General features: G+C 41.6%; 1 protein-coding gene across 10 annotated transcripts in view; it reads right to left on the reverse strand.

Annotated features, from left to right (window-relative positions):
• SUSD4 (sushi domain containing 4) overlaps positions 1-19,956 on the reverse strand; it is a 148,168-nt gene that overhangs the window by 39,810 nt on the left and 88,402 nt on the right. For all 10 annotated transcript variants that reach the window (XM_077938503.1, XM_015115575.3, XM_077938483.1 and 7 more), the window contains 2 exons: positions 7,853-8,026; positions 3,949-4,137 (listed from right to left, as the gene is read on the reverse strand). In XM_077938503.1, coding sequence (XP_077794629.1) covers positions 3,949-4,137; positions 7,853-8,026 — 363 coding nt within the window. The remainder of the gene's footprint in view (positions 1-3,948; positions 4,138-7,852; positions 8,027-19,956) is intronic.

Consider the following 19,956-nt stretch of genomic DNA (forward strand, 5'->3'; position numbering starts at 1 on the left):
TGTTTTATCTGACAACACAGCAATAGGGACCCATATATGCTCCAGAATCTTCCCACTATCCATGAGTGCAATAGTGCAGGCCTTAAAACATGCAACCCACACCTTCGTACTGGGCTTCGGAACTCTTGCCATCTTTGGTGAGGCTGCCAAAGCGTTTCCTTCCAAATTATCAACTCCTTCATGAAGCCAGGTATCAACTATGAGATTGTTGACATGTGAGTGTGACAGGTGTCACTCAAACATTGACCCTCACAAAGTGCTCTCCACTCCTCTAGGGAGAGGAGGTGCCGTGTGGCAGACAGCACACACCAACAGTTGGAGGGTCGGGACAAGTCATGGCATTCTCCAAGGGGTCGTCTCCTCATCTGTAAAAGGAGGCCAACAACATCTGCCTGGCTCACTGGCTGCAGGGGGGTTCCATGGCCATGTGGGAGACTAACAGGCACTGTGGGGCAGCAGCAGTAAGAGCCTGCGGCTACCCAGGGGGCACAGAGCCTCCCCCTGCTGCTGGGATTTCTCAGAGATGATAACTAAACTAGAACGACAAATTCTTTCCTATGCAATAATTATTGTATTTTTTTGCTTTAAGAAAATGCCTATAAAAGTATCAAATTGCTTTCCCCCTGTTAGATTGTAATCAGAACATGTTAAATAGACAATGTACCTTGGTGATTAAGAACATGAGCTTTGAAGTGACAAAGATCCATGCTACAGTCCCAGCTCCCCCTCTTCCTAGCTGTGTGACTTTGAGCAAGTTACTGAACCTTTAGAAGGCTGGGTTTACTCAGCGGCTAAAGAGGGTTAGTAGTACCTGCTTCCAAATGGCATTAAGAGGATTAAAGGAGACACTGTGTCACACAGTTTGAGCAGTAGCCTGACACCTATGTAGTAAGCTCTCAAAATTAATGGTGGCCGTTCTTATTGTTCAGTATTTTCTCTTGCTGTCTGAGAGTCATCTTACATAGACACAGCTAAGAATATGCAAGTAACCAAAATAGCACGTGAACAACCAAAATTGTGTGACAATGTACATGTCTAAAAGCTTGGACACCGTATCCACAGAGAGTCATGCTAGATTCTCTCTTATTTATTGTGACTTTATATAAAACTCTAAGTGCATTGATAACAATAGACAAGTGATTGACCACATACTATGGGCTGGGCGCTTCATTAAATGGGTAGATTTGTCATCTCACTGACTCTTCCCCGTCCCACAAGGTAAGTGGGATTCATCACCCCCATTTTACAGAGGAAGAAATGGAGGCTGAGAGAGGCTATGTGACTTGCCCCAGGTGAAGTGATTAAGTAGGATGCCAGGATGTGAAGCCAGTCCATCCGAGGTCAGTCTGCACTGGTAATTGATACGCTACGCTCCCTCCATGATGAGCCTGGTGAACCTTTCTCCTGGCTTACAGCAAGTTAGAAAAGAAATTGGGGGTGAGGGACAGCTGCAGTGACAGGTACCCTGAGTGTGACAGGCACACTGACAGCTGATGGATTGATAGTGAAAGAGGAATGGGAAAGGGACAGAAAACTCAAAGAGAAAGACTTCCACAGCAGAACTGTCCACACCATTACTGCAGGGGTCAGAGAGTTCTAATATATTCAAAAGCCCCTTAGACATCATAATTCCACAGCCCAGTGCAATAATTTTCACTGTGTCATCAAGAAAAATCAAATTGTGCAAATCGTGTGCTTAGGAAGACAGAAAGATGAGGAGTTAAAAGTGTGGGTGATCTATGAAAAGGGTCGATCCCCTTGTGACAGTTCATCTATGTTCAATACCCTATGACAATATTGCATAAATAAGGCGCCATCTTTTAAAAAGATGATACACAATTAAAGTGAGAATGAGAGAAATGCCAACCCCCAGGTACATCTGGATAACTTGCTCACGAATCCTTACCTATTAGTTTAACCCACTGCTTAATTTAACCCAGTTGCTATCAAGTCTTGAAAAAAAGAATCCTTTAGTCGCCTCTGTGCCTCTCAGTTTAGAATCACCGCTTTGTACCTTTAGCCAGTGTTGCATTGAAAGCGCTCACCAACAAATGCCATCAGATAATTTAAAGGGATGTCTATTGAAAATGGAGATGTAAACCTTATTAAAAAAACAAAAACCCTAGGGAAAAAGGCACTAAGTGGCCTTCCTGGCACAGGCAGATGTCAGCCAGGGTTTTCCCATCTATCCATAGTGGAGGATGGCAGAGGAAAGGGGACATGTTAGACTGGAAGACTAATTTTCAACCCGAAGCCATTCTCAGCTCCCTGTTTATAACCTGAGATTTTGTTTTATGCCTATCCAATCATATTCTCTAGGCTCCATAAAGACTGCTTTTCAAATCCCAAAATAAAGCTTATCAGAACCTGACTGGTTAGAACACATTTAAACCAAATTTGAAAAGATTTGAAAACAGGTATTTCAAATTGATAAAATCATAATGACGGTACCTTTAAAGGGCCCTCTCTGTCTGGTTATCTGAGCAGGGAGAAGCCTCCAGAACTAGGGAAGAGCCCCTTCCATCAGAGGTCCACGGCCTACCAGCAGCATCCAGATAACAGGAAGGCTATTCCCACTGGAAGCAAAAGGGATGACCTTGTCCCTTGAGGCTAGGGTGACCAGATTTAGGAAACAAAATTCAAGACACTCAGTTATAAATATATTTGAATTTCAGATAAGCAAAGAATAATTTTTATACTAAGTATGTCCCATGTAATATTTGTGACATGCTCATATTAAAACATTATTTGTTTATCTGAAATTCAAATTTACCTGTGTATCCTACATTTTATCTGGCATCTCTAGGCTAGGCTCCAATTCCCTGGGGGATTTGGGATGGGTGGGAAGTGGAGTGAGGGGAGTTCTAATGACCAGTCTCAGAGTATGACAAAACCAATGGGAAGGGCTGGCCTTCTCGCTCCCTGCCCTTCTTCCCCCACTCTTCTCCAAAGAGATTCCATGGCTCCAGCCAACCCCACTCCACATCCCTAGAGAGGCCGTCTCTTATCCTTCTGAGCAATAGTCATCCTCCATGACACACGTCCTGCCCTGACTTCCTCCCACACAGAGGTGCACACTTGTAGAGATGCTATAAACTTGTAAGAACTCATTTGCTTCCATATTCCATTGTTTTGCTTTGTTTCCCAAACAAGGCTGCAAATAGGCTTTGAAGGGGCTCCTGATTTGAGGTTTCTTCACTTTTTTTCTTTCCCCATATAGAGCCCTCCTACCCGCTATACTCAGATGCCAAGAAACACATTGGTGTTTGTTCTCTTCAGGCATACTTTCAAGATCTGAGTTAAAGCAAGAGTTGAACCAGCATATCCAATTTGCCTAGCAGAAATGTTTATGGACTTTTCCCCTACAGACACTGCCTTGACTCTGCCAATGGAAGCCCCGTTTTCCTTACTACTTCATACTACTGATTAGTGGTCTTTAGTGAATCACAATCTATAGTCATACAGATTTAACAAAAACAGGGAGGAAAAGAGCTCTTGCTTTCAGGCATCCAAGGGTGTGCTTGCAGCCAAACATTTACAGCTAAGCTATAAAGTGCATGGAAATATGGAAGAAACATCGACACAACAATAAAATGAGGGGTGAGATTAATGACATGATACAATCTGTTTTCATTTGGTGTAGAGAAAATTAATTTTTGAAGACATTTCATTTAACTTTGCAATATTTTGTAATTTAACCTTTGATGCTCACAACTTTTTCTTTTATCTGCTCTCCTCTTTAAGCCTAAGGATGAGGGAAGCAAGTTTTATGTCTAATTGTAAGTATGGCTTCATGGCAGCTGATCTCTGCTCTGGACAAAGGTGAGAAAGATGTACGCAGAGAAGAAAAGTTATTGCTGATCATAATTCACAGTTCTTCCTCCTATTGATCTTCTTCCTCACTTTAATAATACAAAATACAACTTCGGAAAGAATAAGATGTGTTACCTTCCAGAGCAAGGCACCGGGGTGGGCTGGACGACCAGATAAGGTTGTGTAAGCACTCAAGATACGCAGATCCATCGAGTTTAAATCCGGGAAAGCAGCGATAGGAGATCACAGTCCCCACTGGGAAGGAGATCTGGAACTCGGAGATGTTCACATAGCCATTAGTAGAGGCTAGAGGTCTCAGGCAGCCTGTGCAAGGTGAAAGAAAATGGGAAAGATTCCACTCTGTCATCTCTGTACATCGAAAAGTCACACCGAATGCTGGAACTTTTTCGGATTCCCCCACTGTTAAAATGACACCACCTCTGAAGAATGAAGCACCTTGGTCTCAAATATTCAGGTTCCTTATTCTAATTATCATGTAGGTATTTGCTCTGCTATTTGCAAATGGCACCGAGAGGGTCAGAGGAGTAGCTAAGATGCATGGAGGGAAGGTGGTGAGTGTCTGACTGTGGGTTGTACACCCTCAGGCTGCATGTTCCGGCTCTGACTGCATTTCAGCATCACCTAAGAAGCTTTTACAAAACACCAGTGCCCGGGCCCCATGCCCAGGCTCTGAGGAGAGCCTGGGAATCATTATCTTTTTTTAAAGCTCCCCAAGTAACCCTGATGTGCCGGCCAGGTTGAGAACCACCGAGGTGCTGTAAGAGGAAAGAGACACAGACACCACGAATGGTTTCAGTGGTGGTGAGAGCGGCTTGGGAAGCTTAGGTTCCAAACTCAATTCCACTAGAGTGGATGTGGGGACAGAAATATGCCTGAGATGGTGGCCTTAAATTTCTGAAAATCCAGTTGTGTTTTATATAAAATAGATGAGGAATCCCACAGTGTAGTAGTTCTCAAACTCAAGAATGATCCAGAGGGCTTGTTAGACACAGGCTGCTGGGCCCACCTGCAGAGCTTCTGTTTTAGCAGGTCTGGGGCAGAGGGAGCCTGACAACTGCACTACCAACATCCAGGCACTGCTGCTGCTGCTGCCACTGCCAGTCTCGGGACCACACTCAGAACCACTGCTGTCCTGAGTCTATGCATCGAGCACAGCATGCTGTGTGCAATCAGTGTGCAAGTGGGACCTGGATCCCACACTCCTTCTGTGGAACACTAAGCAGCCTGTTTGCCCTGAATTCTGTGCAGCCCAGTAGAACACTCCTGGTGGCAGAGAATTCTATTGTGTGTGGCATCCCCTGTGATCAGGGCATTTCTTATTGCTTCAGCAATTTCACTGGAGGAAATAATGACACTGCAGAGCTGGTGTTTATCCAGGAGAGAACTAATTGTGTGTGAAGTAAATAATGTATAATGAAAATACCCACTTTCCCTTCCAAGTCACCAGATACAGAATGTATGTGTCCCATGCACAGCAGCAGATGACTGAACCCTTCTCCTAAGCTGACTTTGTTGGACATTGTAAGTATCTTGAAGGGATCTCTCAGCAGATTGCTTTGGTTGAAACCCCAGTATATGGTGTCTGTGCATCAGAGTAGGTGAGGGTGAGGCGGGTGCAGAATTTGAGGCACTCACTGTCAGGGCTGGGCAGTGCTAATCCTGCCCTGCTGTGTCCTGGGGCCATGGGGCTGTGCAGACCAAGGAGATCATAGCTTTGAACTGGCCAACATTTGGGATGCACCATACCCTAAAAGGTATGGAGCTCAGCCATCTTTGTAGACAGTCCCATAACCTTAGATTATTATTGTTTTTTTGAGCTGAAAACTGACAATGTTCATAGTAAAAGTGAAGTGTATGTGTGTTTATGCAGTGGGGAGGAAGTTGGGGATCAGGAATAAACAGACTCAATAATTGAGGAAAAAAAGAGAAGCACATTAACGTGAACAAGTTAGCACCTTAGAACCCTCAAGTGTAGTTCAAATGAGTTGGCACAAATGATTGTGCTTGCTCTTCTTCCTAGGAAGGAATTGTAGTTCTAAACTACCCACACAGATAGCTGGTTTCTCTCAAATAAAAACTAACTCTGACTCAGACTGGGGTTATAATTCGTGCAGTTAATCAGAGGAGAAGGAAAGATATGCTCACTCTTGGTTAGAGACAGCCTGTCCTAAATATAACAGTCGAAAACTGGCTTCAACTCAATAGTTCAATGTAATTTCCATTTGCACTTCTAGATAACAGAGAGAGGCCTCCTCAGGCTTTAGCTCCTGGATCTATAGGTGCAAATAAAAGTTAGAGAATGAAATGTCACTCTTAGGACCAATTATATTCCCCCTGGGGGCTCAGAGGGGTGTCAGGCTGTCCAAAGCAACTTCAGTTCCTCATTTCCTATGGTGTGCCAGGCAAGCAGCCAGTGAGCAACACTGGGGCAGTGGCAGCTCCAGCAGGCAGGACCTATCTTTCTGTGCAGGAAGGCATGGGGTGCACTAGAGGGTAGGGCACAGGCCAGGGCACCCACCACCCTCTGTGGGACAGAGACCTCTGAGGAGGAGGGAGAGGTGGGCAGGGCTTGCATCGTTTGAAGAAGCATACCTCTTCAGGGTAACTGACTGGCTCTGTTGTTGCAGACCTAAAAAAGCTATGTCTTGACTGGGATTTGAGGAAGGGGAGGTGGAGTGGGGGCAACAGTGGCCAGAAAGAGCAATAGGAAAGCCTGGGTCTAAAGCCTCGAAATGACACTTTGAGAGGCACACCGACACAGGGTATTTCTTTTTTTTAATCACTGGGGAAAAAATAACTCCTAAAGGAGCATCCTATATTTAAGTGACAGAAAAGGAAACAGAAAGGATGGGAGAGCAAAAGGTTACACGGAAAACAGGAAGGGAAGAAGTGGCTGCAGTCTGGGGTGGTTTTCCTGGCTATCACTCTGATCGTGTCGGAGGAATGAAACGGATCAGCAGGTAATAAAGTCTGTTTGAATAAGTAGCCCAACTAAACAGCCAGCTGCTTGTTTTGTAGACATCTGAAAATGTAAATAAATCATGTCTCCTTTAAAAATGCAGCACAGAACATGCTCAGCAACACTGGCAGTTCTTAGGAGAGACCAGGGGAGTGTGATGGTCTGGGCTGCTTTCGTCCTTCTGATGCTCAAGCCTCTCTTCCTTCAAGGGGTCATGACTCTGAAGCTCTCATGTAAGGAAACTATTTATTTCCAAGAACAGGGCACCCAAAGCAATATCAGAGTCTGCCAGTTGTGATTTCCAGGCACAAAGTTAACATTCATCTCAGCTTGAGCACGCCGGTGCTTTTGGAGCAAATGAGATTGCTCTCCTTCTCCCTCAAATTATGAATTATGCATTGCCTTCTTGGTTCTTTGGTTGAAGTCACACGTCAAAAAATAAAATCAGAATTATTCTGAACTTGAGGGCTTATTTTCACAAACAGGGCCCTCTATGATGGCCCAGGCAAATCTAAAAAATGCAAGGGAATAAATATTCACCAGGTTGTTTGGATGAAATTTGAATTTGATAATTTTTCTGCTCTTCATGCATTATATATAAATAAAAACACTATTAAGAGGAAACAGCCTCTGTTTAAGATTGGCTTTAACTATATTTTCATGACTATTGACATAAGCATAAATGCTCTGTTATTTCCATTAAATATATAATAGTTCCTCATTGTGTTAGCAGCCCAGTTACAAGTCTCCTGATTCTTAAACTACTTTTGATATTTTGGAGTAAAGGAGACATCCAACATTCCAAGGAACAAGGTGTTTCCTGTTTGTCCTTTAAAACTGGGTGTATGGAGCTGAGCAAGCTACAAGGAGTGGTGATGGAGAGTCGAAGAACAGAGCTTTGGCAATTGTAGTAAAGATGCAACTGGATCCATGTGGGTAGATGGCTTTGTTTATTTCCCCCATCATCGCTATCACTTTATTAGATAAACATGTACATAGTCTACAATACAGTCCAAGAGAAGAACAGCCCAGCTGAGAACTGGAGCATCAGTTCTGTACCTTGACAGACGGGCAGATTATTCCACGTTCCATCATCGCGACATAATGAAAACATATTGTATAGATCGGGGTACCGGATCTTGAATCCTTCATGACAAGTGATGATTAGCTTCTCTCCATATCTATACGTCTTGTTATGAATCTCAGCATCTTCAATTTGAGGGATACGGCACTCTGCAATTTTGTAAAAGGTACACATTATTTTTGGAAGTTTAAAACGGTTGTGGTTCACAGCTTCACGAGAAAGCTCTTATTTTCAGACTTGGTCTCAACCTACACAGCAATCTGATAAAAGGTACCTCATTTGTCACTGGGTTCAGGTGCCAATGACAAGCAGAAGAGCTGGCTTCACGGGAGTAATGAAAAGGTGGCTCAAAAAGAGGGACCCAGGGTGTGGGAATCCAACCACAAAAAGAACTTTACTTCCTGCCTGTGACACTTCAAACCGTACAGCTGATCTTATGAACAATTTTGGAAATAAGTGAAGAAAGAGAAGTGTTGAGGATTAGCCGGAACTATCTGGTTACATACTTACTGTGTTTGTGAACAGAACAGAACACAGTGTGGCCTGATGGGCTAGTCTCACAGCTGCCCAGCCATGCCACCTCTGTCTATGGGTCCTGGCCCTGAGCCTGATAAGAAAATGTGCTTTGCAAAACAGCACAGGGGTTGAGCTGCAGCTGTGTTTGCCATTAGCATTTCCTGTCCACCTTATCTGTTTTAAAAGAGATAACCAATAGAGCAGCACATGCTATTGCCAATCTCACAAAGGCTCAGAGCAAGCCACTGTACTGCCTCCTAAAAATGGAGTAAGAGCTAAAGGTACATGTACAGGAGAGAAGAGGCAAGGCTGGGGGCTGGGGGCTGGGGGAGGAGAACGCCAGTGGAGGAACGAGGAGCCCATGCCATGCAGCAAATGATAAAAAGATCAAATAAAACGAACAAGTGATCATTACCCACTTCCGACTGCAGCTACTTCCAGTTTACTGTCCAGGCCACTCCACCCCTTGCTGCCTAGTTGGGATTCCACTTCCACCCTAAACACTGCCTAAGTCATCCCATCTGGTTTAAGGCACATTGATCGCGATGTATCTCTCTCCATCTCTTATGAGCACATCTCTGTTTAATGTTTCTGGTTTTATATGCATACGTGTTTGTGAGCATGACCTACAGATGGGTTATGTTCCAAATGTGTTGATTCTTAACTTTTTAAAACAAGACAAAAACCAAGAACAGCACTTTGTGCATCACAGAAATTTCCTCCAGAAATTTCTCAACTCTTTAAAAGATTGTAGGTCTCTTATCCATTCCCCAAATCCTACGAAATCCACAATATGGCCAGAATAGTACTAACAGGAACCCTCACCTTTAAGTTGCTCTAAGCTTTGAACTGTCAGATCTGAGGCACTGGGCCCTGGGAGCCCTGATGTGAGTGGAAGAGAAGGGAAAAGCTGTGGCTAGTGGGTGAGTGGGTGGCTCTGGTGGCTGGGAACTTTGGTGGCTTGAAAAAGGGCACATCCAGGAGCTACGAGGTGGGGTTGGGGCTGGGTTTACTGGGAGAAATGGGAAGTATGACACAACAGACTTCAGAAAATAGGATGTCAATGATGGGAAAGACTCAGGCAGACAGGGGCTTCCAAGTTAGGGGAGAGCCTGGCAGCTAGGGATGCAGGGGTGGTGACTGTTCACTGCCTGCATGGGTCATCTGAAGTCAGATGCTTGTAAGTCCAGGTCTGCCCTTATCTCAGCCTTTGTCACCACCATTAGCTTGAGAGCAGGGACTGTGTTGCTCACTTCCTCTGACCCTCCTGCCATGCTTCTGACCTGTGCACACGCCTGGTGAAAGAGTGCTGAAAGGAGCTGTCTGAACCTCTGCCCAAGCTCGCTGTGAGTGCACAGCCCTCTGAAGCCCGGCTAACAGGCTTGGGGCACAGCCCTGCAGCTCAGCCTTCCCTGAGGACACCTGTCATCAGGCCTTCTCTTTGTCCATGATTGCAACAAAGAGAGTCTGGGCTGAAGAACTGTGTTCTGGTTTTGGTTTTACCTTTCGTATTTGTGTTTCAGGCCATGAAAAGGGGTTTTCTTTTTCTTTTTGAGACGGAGTCTCACTCTGTCACCCAGGCTGGAGTGCAGTGGCACAATCTTGGCTCACTGCAACCTCCACCTCCCAGGGTTCAAGCGATTATTCTGCCTCAGCCTCCCGAGCAGCTGGGACTACAGGTGCATGCCACCACGCCTGGCTAATTTTGTATTTTTAGTAGAGACGGAGTTTCACCATATTGGCCAGGATGTTCTGGAACTCCTGACCTCATGATCTGCCCTCCTTGCATCCCAAGGTGCTGGGATTACAGGCATGAGCCACCACACCCAGCCTGAAAAGGGGTTTTCTAACTTCATGTTTAACCAACAGTTTTCCTGCTAGTGTAGTTGAATTTCCCCTGAATCAACCCCAATCCCAGAATAATCCTAACTGGGGTCACAAAATCACTGACAACTCTTCGCACACTGCTGCTGCCTTCTTAATAGAAAATGTGAATTATGTTTTTTCAATGGCACTGTACAGAAATTATTCACAGCAAATAAAAACACATTTATCAAGGCATCTGTCTGTAAAATCTTGGCTGTAAATAGGTACTGCGGCAGTAATTTACACATCTAAACAACTATTTTCATGATTGATTTAAAACTTGTTCAACAATTAGCTGGTACATTCAGGAGGTGGCCAGCTATAGAGAATACAGTCAATGGATAGAAGTGTTCCGTTGGGCATTATGGACACGTGGACACTGGCTGGCTGGGAGCAGAAGCACCCAAGCCTGGTTTCTAAGAGTGATTTCTCATAGTGTTGTGTATTGTAGAATGCTTTCAACTTCTAGTTAGAGCTAAAGTTTCCCCAAACATGGCATGGGGACTATTGCAGAATATAAGACACAGGGTTAGAGGGAATTCACAGCCTCCCGAATCCCAGTGATGATGTGCCCTGCTGAAAGAAGAGTCACCACAGGGAGTGATGCCAGGCCAATTTACTATGTGGGAGGAGCCACATATCAACTAGGGAGTAAGAGGTAGGGCTCAAATCCCAGCAAGGGGAAGAGACCAGGAGGGGCAGTGCCCTAGGAATGAGTACAAAACAAACACAGATCAGCTGTATCAAAAAACTTAACCTTGACAGAGAAAACATTATCCAGAGCCTTTTTTATTTCTTTACCCACAAAGTCTGGCATCTGATCCTTCCCCTGAAGAAGGGTGAAGTAGGAAGAAGAAGGAATCCAGAAAAAAGTATGTGTCCAGTGAATTCTCTGGGGTAGTGAAAAACCATGGACCTTCTTTCTATAGCTAAAAAGAATCTAGGATCTTTACTATCTGACAGTAAATGTCTATTATCCATCAATTCTGAAGTCTCAAACAGAAATAACACAATTTTCTATAGTATAAACTAATCTAGTCAATAGAAAGAATTTTGAAGGCAAGTGGCTCACGCCTGTAATCCCAACACTTTGGGAGGCCAAGGCGGGTGGATCACCTGAGGTCAGGAGTTTGAGACCAGCCTGGCCAACATGGTGAAACCCCATCTCTACTAAAAATATGAAACTTAGCTAGGCGTGGTGGCACATGCCTGTAATCCCAGCTACTTGGGAGGCTCAGGCAGGAGAATCGCTTGAACCTGGGAGGTGGAGGTTGCAGTGAGCCAAGATCACGCCACTGCACTCTATAAAAATATTTATCAATATCTGGTTCTGTCCTATTGAATCTGGTCAACAATTAGAACTTATGTATATGACGCATAAATAGGCCTTTCAGGGTGTAACTTGAGGGATATCAAAGCCTTCCATTCTGGAAATCATCTTTCACCAGCCCAACACTGTCATTATTTCTATATCCTGCTTCCCGTAACAATGGGAATTCAATATAGTGAATAAATAAAAGAAGGAGTAAAAGATCCTAAGGCAGCATTGCATATTTATACCCAAGTACAAATTAATTTATCAGATTAGTTAGCAGAGAGCAGTGCCTAAGGGATGGAGCAGAAATAGTAACAGTAAAAGAAATTTTAAAGAAAATGTGCCATACATAGGATTTACTACTCTTTAAAAATTAGTTATACTTGAAAATGAATCCAATTCCTTCAACACACCAAGTTCTGACATTAATACTCCCCCAAAACTGTTCCCAAGAACGTGAATACATAATACACACTCAAGAGATTCACAATCCACAGAGTAGATTAAAGGCTTGGAAGATCTTACTGTAAAGAATTCTACTTAATTTTGCTTAAACCAGCATTTGTCAAGCTTGTTTATTCATCCAGCTGTTCATTCATCCATTTTGTGAATTACAGAGCACTCACTCTAGGTTCAGGGTGTCCTGGGTGCTGGGGATAAAGAGTCAAGGGCCTTACTCTTACAGCACTTGCATGGAAGAAGACTGCAAATGGGCAAATTAACAGCTAAAGGTGCTAGAAAGTAGCAGGCAACACTCACTGCCACGATGAACACATAGCAAGGTGACATAATAGGGACTGACTCAGGGACTCTTTTAATTTGGGTAGATAGGAAAGGGGCCCCTGACGAAATGACATTTATTAAGCTGAGATCTGAATGACAAGAATAATTCAATTATGTGTGGCTCTTGGAGAAGAACATGTTAGGCAGTGGGAACAGCTAGTGCAAAGGCCAGGAAAGAGCTCTGTGTCCTTAAAAACACTAAAGAAGACCTGTGTATTTGGAATACAGTGACCAAGAAGGGGAAGGACAGTCCAGATCATGCAAGACCTTGTAGACTAGGGCAGATAATTATTTTAGTGTGATAGGGAGTTACTGGGGTTTGTTAAGCATGGGCCAAGGCATGATCTGATTTATATCCTCAAAGGGTTTGCCATATGTACAGTAAAGGATTAACTTACCCAAGGAGAGGTTTAGGCATGTGCCCTCAGCTCCTGAGAGGTAACCTTTAGCCCCTGGAATGTCTGGCCTGAGATGAGTGTCTTTGTTTGCCTGGAGGCTCTGGGCCACGCTAGACAGATTACGCCAACAGTATGCCGTATGGCAGGGGCCTTGGCCATGCCATCTGGTCCATGCTAACACGGATTTTAGTCCATGCTAACATGTGATTTAAGCTTTAGGCCGTGGACCACACAGTATCAGCTCAACTTCTGGAGGAACAGGGAACTAAGATCAGCCACACTGTGGTCAACCATGCCCACGTGACTAAGCCCTGATTAAAACTCTGGACACTGAAGCTTGGTGAGTTTCCCTGGTTGTCAACACTTCGTGTATATTGTCATACACTGTTGCTGGAAAAAAGAGGTGCTATCCATATAGCCCCACTGGAAGAGAACAACTGAAAGCTCATGTTTGGTGACTCCTGGACCCTGCCCTATGCACCTCTTCCCTTGGCTGATTTAATCTATGTCCTTTCATTGTAAAAAGCCTTAGCCACAAGTAGAATTAGTTTTCCTGAGTTCTGTGAGTCTCAGTTCCTGAGTCCTAGTGAATTTTTGAACCTGATGGTGGTCTTGGGGAGCCCAGACTTATAGCTGGTATCAGAAGTGAGGGTGATCTTGGGGACTCTGAACTTAGTACCATAGAATGCTTTTTCCACTTACTATCCGCTAACATCCCTCAGGAGCACTGTTCCATATCAGTGCTGTTCCACACTTCTGCTGTTCTAAAGAACTGTCATTCCAGCACAGCTCAGAGAACACTGTCCCAACCACCACAGTGTACTCAGGATCAGGCTGAAGAAGCTGAATGAAACCAACTGAGACAAATGATTTGACCATCAGCAATTAACGAAAGGCAGAGAGAATGAGGGGCAAGAATGGATGCTCTTCAGAGATGACTGGAGAGAGAGAATGCTTCATAGAATAGGAGGCACCACCATGTGGGATAGTTTCGCTTTGGGAGCAGGGCTGGTCCAGGTTGTTTCTTTTATATTTAAAGCATATTGACTCTTTGAAACCTGAAGAAGCATTGGAACCAGACACTCAAGACCTTGTGGCTTGCAGCTGAAGGTAGTTAGGCCCTGGTTTAAACCCACTGAGAAAAAGCCCCATTAAAGACACTTGGTCAAAGAAAAGTTATGATAATAAGCATGCTTCTTGTACTTAGTGTCTTTGTCTGGTGCATAGACTGGAATATTTTATTTATTTGTGGTTGACAAAGGCAATTAGTAGATTTGTATTTTATTATTTAAAGCATTCATTTCTATATTTAACACATTGAGGGCAATTATTTGTGGGTTCTTAGCTGTTCACTTAGAGGGACTGAGACTGCTATACATACTTCTAAGCACACGTAGAACATTTACAAAAAATGACCATACCTGGGCAATAAAGAAAGTCTCAAAAAAATTTCAAAAGAACGAAATTATAGAGCTTTTTTTTTTTCTGGTCACAATGAAATTAAGATAGAAATGAATAGTTAGAAAATCTCCATATGTTGGAAAACTGAGTAATACCTTTCTTAAACAACCTATGAGTCCAAAAATAAATAATAAAAATGGAAAATATGTTGAACTGAGTAACAATACTACATACTGAAATACAGGCTATGCAGATAAAACTATAGCTATACTTCCCTATAAGCATAAATGTACATATTGGAAAAAGATAAATATCTAAAAATCAAGAGTATATTGCAGTTGCTTAGGTCCAGTTTGGAAACCACGTTGTTCAAGTTTTCTAGATTCTTATTTCGTTTTTTAAATTTTTCCTGCTTGTTCCATAAATTTCTAAGAGAGGAGGGGTTAAAGTTCTCACTGTGATTATGGATTTGTCCTTAAAGTTTATTAACTTTTGCTTTATATATTTTGAAGTATATTATTAGATGTATACAAATTTAGAATTATTATTAAGTATCAAAAATCAAGAATCCTGCTAGAAAGTTAGAGAAAGGACAATTAAACTCAAAGAAAACACATGGAAATAAATCACAAAAACAACAGTGAGCATTAATGAAACAGAGAAGAAACATAGATAAGACAGGATCAACAAAACCAAAAGTTAGTTCTTTGAAATAAAAAAAAATTGATAAATCACTGGTGAAACTGATCAAGAAACAAAGAGAGATAAGCACACATAACCACGTAAGAATAAAAAAAGGACACCATTACAAATTCTATATTTAAAAAAATGAGAGAATGTTACAAAAACTTTGCACCAAGAAATAAGAAAATTTAAATGGAGTTAAATTCCTAAAACAAATAAACAAAAACTGTATAATTTACCAACATGGACACAAGAAGAAACAGAAAATAGTTACACTGCTATAAAATGTTAAATAAACTGAATTCAAAATGAAAAGCCTTCCCACAAAGAAAACTCCAGGTCTAGGAGGCTTCTGAATGAATTTTACTAAATACTTAAGGAAGAAATAGCACCAGTCTGATACAAACTCTTTCAGTGTTCTATTCTGAAGGACAACACCAACTTATTTTATGAGTGCAGCCTAACCTTGATTGTAAAGCCTGACAAGAACACTACAAAGAAAGAAAAATTTAGGCCAATCCATCTTAACATAGAAGCAAAACTTAAAATATTCACAAACAAAATCCTACAACAAATAAAAAAGAAAATACATCACAAGTTGGATTTATTTCAAGAATGCTAAATTGGGTTAACGTTTGACAACCAATACGACTTGCTACATTAACGGAATAAAAAAAGTATCTTAATAGATGTGAAAAAGTATTTGATAAAATTTAACATTCATTCATATTTTAAAAAATCATAGTGAGCTAGAAATTGAAGAAAACACCCTTAACATAACAAAGAATGTATTTTTAAAGACTATAACAAAAATATTGAAAGCATTCCATTTGAGATTGAAAAGAAGACGACGAAGTTCATTCTTCCTGCTTGCATCCAGCATTACACTGGAGTTCTTAACCAAAGCAGAAGTGTAATGAAAGGAAACATAAGGTATCAGGATCACAAAGAAATTAAACTTGTATTATTCACACATCACATGAATGGGTATGGAGTAAAACCCAAAAGAATTTACACAGATAAACAGTAAAATAGTTTAGCATGTATGAATTTCTACATGTTAATTTAAAAACAAAATTTAAAATATTTATCAATGACATAAACAAATTTGAATTCCTAAGACATAAATCTAACAAAAGGCATGTAAGACATTTGTCCAGAAAACTGGAAACATTATTGAGAAAAATTGTAAAGCCCTAAATAAATTGGGGGAATATTCCATGTTCCCTGATTGAAAACCTCCATATTGTAAAAGTATTATTTCCCCTAATCCGGCCATAAACTCGATGAGTTATATTTAAAATTCAGATTTGTTTTGACAATTGACATGCTAATTCTAAAATTTGTATGGAAATACAAAAGGCCAGGAAGAACCAAGACAGTCTGGAAGAAAACTTGCTCCACCAGAATTCAAGACTTATGATAAAGCTACAGTAATTAAAACGGTATGGAACTGATGCAAAGATAGATAAAGACCAACGGACCAGAACAGAGTCCTGAAAGAGGAAATCTGTCTTATGACTGAGAGCAGTGGGAGAAGACAGACTTTTTAATAAATGGTGCTAGATTATATTATACACACAAATCAAGTCCAGATGGACTGCAGATCTAAACGTGAAAGTCATAATAATGATGTTCTGAGAAGATTGTATAGGAGAATGCCTTCATGAGGTCAGTATTGGAAAACATTGTTTAAAGAAGACAATAAAAAGACCAACATAGAGAAAAAGATTAATAAAGTTGACTACATTAAAATTAAGGTCTTCTGCCGGGTGCGGTGGCTCACGCCTGTAATCCCAGCACTTTGGGAGGCCGAGGCGGGCGGATCACGAGGTCAGGAGATCGAGACCATCCTGGCTAACACGGTGAAACCCCGTCTCTACTAAAAATACAAAAAATTAGCTGGGCGTGGTGGTGCGTGCCTGTAGTTCCAGCTACTCGGAGGCTGAGGCAGGAGAATAGCATGAACCCAGGAGGCGGAGCTTGCAGTGAGCCGAGATGGTGCCACTGCACTCCAGCCTGGGCGACAAAGTGAGACAGCATCTCAAAAAAAAAAAAAAAAAAATTAAGGTCTTCTGCCCAATCAAAGACACTGAAGATGCAAGTAAAAACATAAAAACAGAAGATCAGCACCTGTCACCTAGGAGTGTAGGTAAAAACTCCTAAAAATCAAAAGACAGATAACAGATAAATGGGTAAGTGAATTAAACAGGCACTTCGGAAGACAGAGAGAGTAACAAGCTGGCCGAAAAACACAAAAAGATGCTCAACCTCATTATTCACCATGGAAATGTACATTAAAACCAGGAGATACTACTACATACTTACCAGATGGCTAAAATATTGATAATACCAAGTGTTGGCAAGCAGTGTATTCTGCTGGTGAGGGTAAATTGGTACAACCACTTTGGGAAGAGGATAGTAGCTATTAACAAGGAACAAATGCATCTCCTATGCCTCAGCAACTCCACTCTTAGATGAATAGCCAATAGAAATGTGAGTGTGTCATTCACCAAGAGGTGTGTTCAAACATGCTCATAACAGCATTATTTGTAACAAAAGCCAATTGAAAAAAAAAAACAAATTTCCATTAACATCAGAATGTTCCAATTATGGTATATTCATGTAATAGAACACAATGCAGCAATGAAAATGATAAAATCACAGTTACATGCATTAATATGCATGAATTTCATAAATGTCAAGTAATCTTTCCCCTATAATTTCTTGTTTTTTTTTTTTTTTTAAATTTATTTATTATTATTATACTTTAAGTTGTAGGGTACATGTGCATAACGGGCAGGTTTGTTACATATGTATACTTGTGCCATGTTGGTGTGCTGCACCCATCAACTCGTCATTTACATCAGGTATAACTCCCAATGCAATCCCTTCCCCCTCCCCCCTCCCCCCTCCCCATGATAGGCCCCTGTGTGTGATGTTCCCCTTCCTGAGTCCAAGTGATCTCATTGTTCAGTTCCCACCTATGAGTGAGAACATGCGGTGTTTGGTTTTCTGTTCTTGTGATAGTCTGCTAAGAATGATGGTTTCCAGCTGCATCCATGTCCCTACAAAGGACACAAACTCATCCCTTTTCATGGCTGCATAGTATTCCATGGTGTATATGTGCCACATTTTCTTAATCCAATCTGTCACTGATGGACATTTGGGTTGATTCCAAGTCTTTGCTATTGTGAATACTGCTGCAATAAACATACGTGTGCATGTGTCTTTATAGCAGCATAATTTATAATCCTTTGGGTATATACCCAGTAATGGGATGGCTGGGTCATATGGTACATCTAGTTCTAGATCCTTGAGGAATCGCCATACTGTTTTCCATAATGGTTGAACTAGTTTACAATCCCACCAACAGTGTAAAAGTGTTCCTATTTCTCCACATCCTCTCCAGCATCTGTTGTTTCCTGACTTTTTAATGATCGCCATTCTAACTGGTGTGAGATGGTATCTCATCGTGGTTTTGATTTGCATTTCTCTGATGGCCAGTGATGATGAGCATTTTTTCATGTGTCTGTTGGCTGTATGAATGTCTTCTTTTGAGAAATGTCTGTTCATATCCTTTGCCCAATTTTTGATGGGGTTGTTTGTTTTTTTCTTGTAAATTTGTTTGAGTTCTTTGTAGGTTCTGGATATTAGCCCTTTGTCAGATGAGTAGATTGCAAAAATTTTCTCCCATTCTGTAGGTTGCCTGTTCACTCTGATGGTAGTTTCTTTTGCTGTGCAGAAGCTCTTTAGTTTAATGAGATCCCATTTGTCAATTTTGGCTTTTGCTGCCGTTGCTTTTGGTGTTTTAGACATGAAGTCTTTGCCCATGCCTATGTCCTGAATGGTACTACCTAGGTTTTCCTCTAGGATTTTTATGGTATTAGGTCTAACATTTAAGTCTCTAATCCATCTTGAATTAATTTTCGTATAAGGAGTAAGGAAAGGATCCAGTTTCAGCTTTCTACTTATGGCTAGCCAATTTTCCCAGCACCATTTATTAAATAGGGAATCCTTTCCCCATTTCTTGTTTCTCTCAGGTTTGTCAAAGATCAGATGGCTGTAGATGTGTGGTATTATTTCTGAGGACTCTGTTCTGTTCCATTGGTCTATATCTCTGTTTTGGTACCAGTACCATGCTGTTTTGGTTACTGTAGCCTTGTAGTATAGTTTGAAGTCAGGTAGCATGATGCCTCCAGCTTTGTTCTTTTGACTTAGGATTGTCTTGGAGATGCGGGCTCTTTTTTGGTTCCATATGAACTTTAAAGCAGTTTTTCCAATTCTGTGAAGAAACTCATTGGTAGCTTGATGGGGATGGCATTGAATCTATAAATTACCTTGGGCAGTATGGCCATTTTCACGATATTGATTCTTCCTATCCATGAGCATGGTATGTTCTTCCATTTGTTTGTGTCCTCTTTGATTTCACTGAGCAGTGGTTTGTAGTTCTCCTTGAAGAGGTCCTTTACATCCCTTGTAAGTTGGATTCCTAGGTATTTTATTCTCTTTGAAGCAATTGTGAATGGAAGTTCATTCCTGATTTGGCTCTCTGTTTGTCTGTTACTGGTGTATAAGAATGCTTGTGATTTTTGCACATTAATTTTGTATCCTGAGACTTTGCTGAAGTTGCTTATCAGCTTAAGGAGATTTTGGGCTGAGACAATGGGGTTTTCTAAATATACAATCATGTCATCTGCAAAGAGGGACAATTTGACTTCTTCTTTTCCTAACTGAATACCCTTGATTTCTTTCTCTTGCCTAATTGCCCTAGCCAGAACTTCCAACACTATGTTGAATAGGAGTGGTGAGAGAGGGCATCCCTGTCTTGTGCCAGTTTTCAAAGGGAATTTTTCCAGTTTTTGCCCATTCAGTATGATATTGGCTGTGGGTTTGTCATAAATAGCTCTTATTATTTTGAGGTACGTTCCATCAATACCGAATTTATTGAGAGTTTTTAGCATGAAGGGCTGTTGAATTTTGTCAAAAGCCTTTTCTGCATCTATTGAGATAATCATGTGGTTCTTGTCTTTGGTTCTGTTTATATGCTGGATTATGTTTATTGATTTGCGAATGTTGAACCAGCCTTGCATCCCAGGGATGAAGCCCACTTGAT

The sequence above is a fragment of the Macaca mulatta genome, chromosome 1, assembly GCF_049350105.2.
Source record: "Macaca mulatta isolate MMU2019108-1 chromosome 1, T2T-MMU8v2.0, whole genome shotgun sequence".
Lineage (NCBI taxonomy): Eukaryota > Metazoa > Chordata > Mammalia > Primates > Cercopithecidae > Macaca > Macaca mulatta.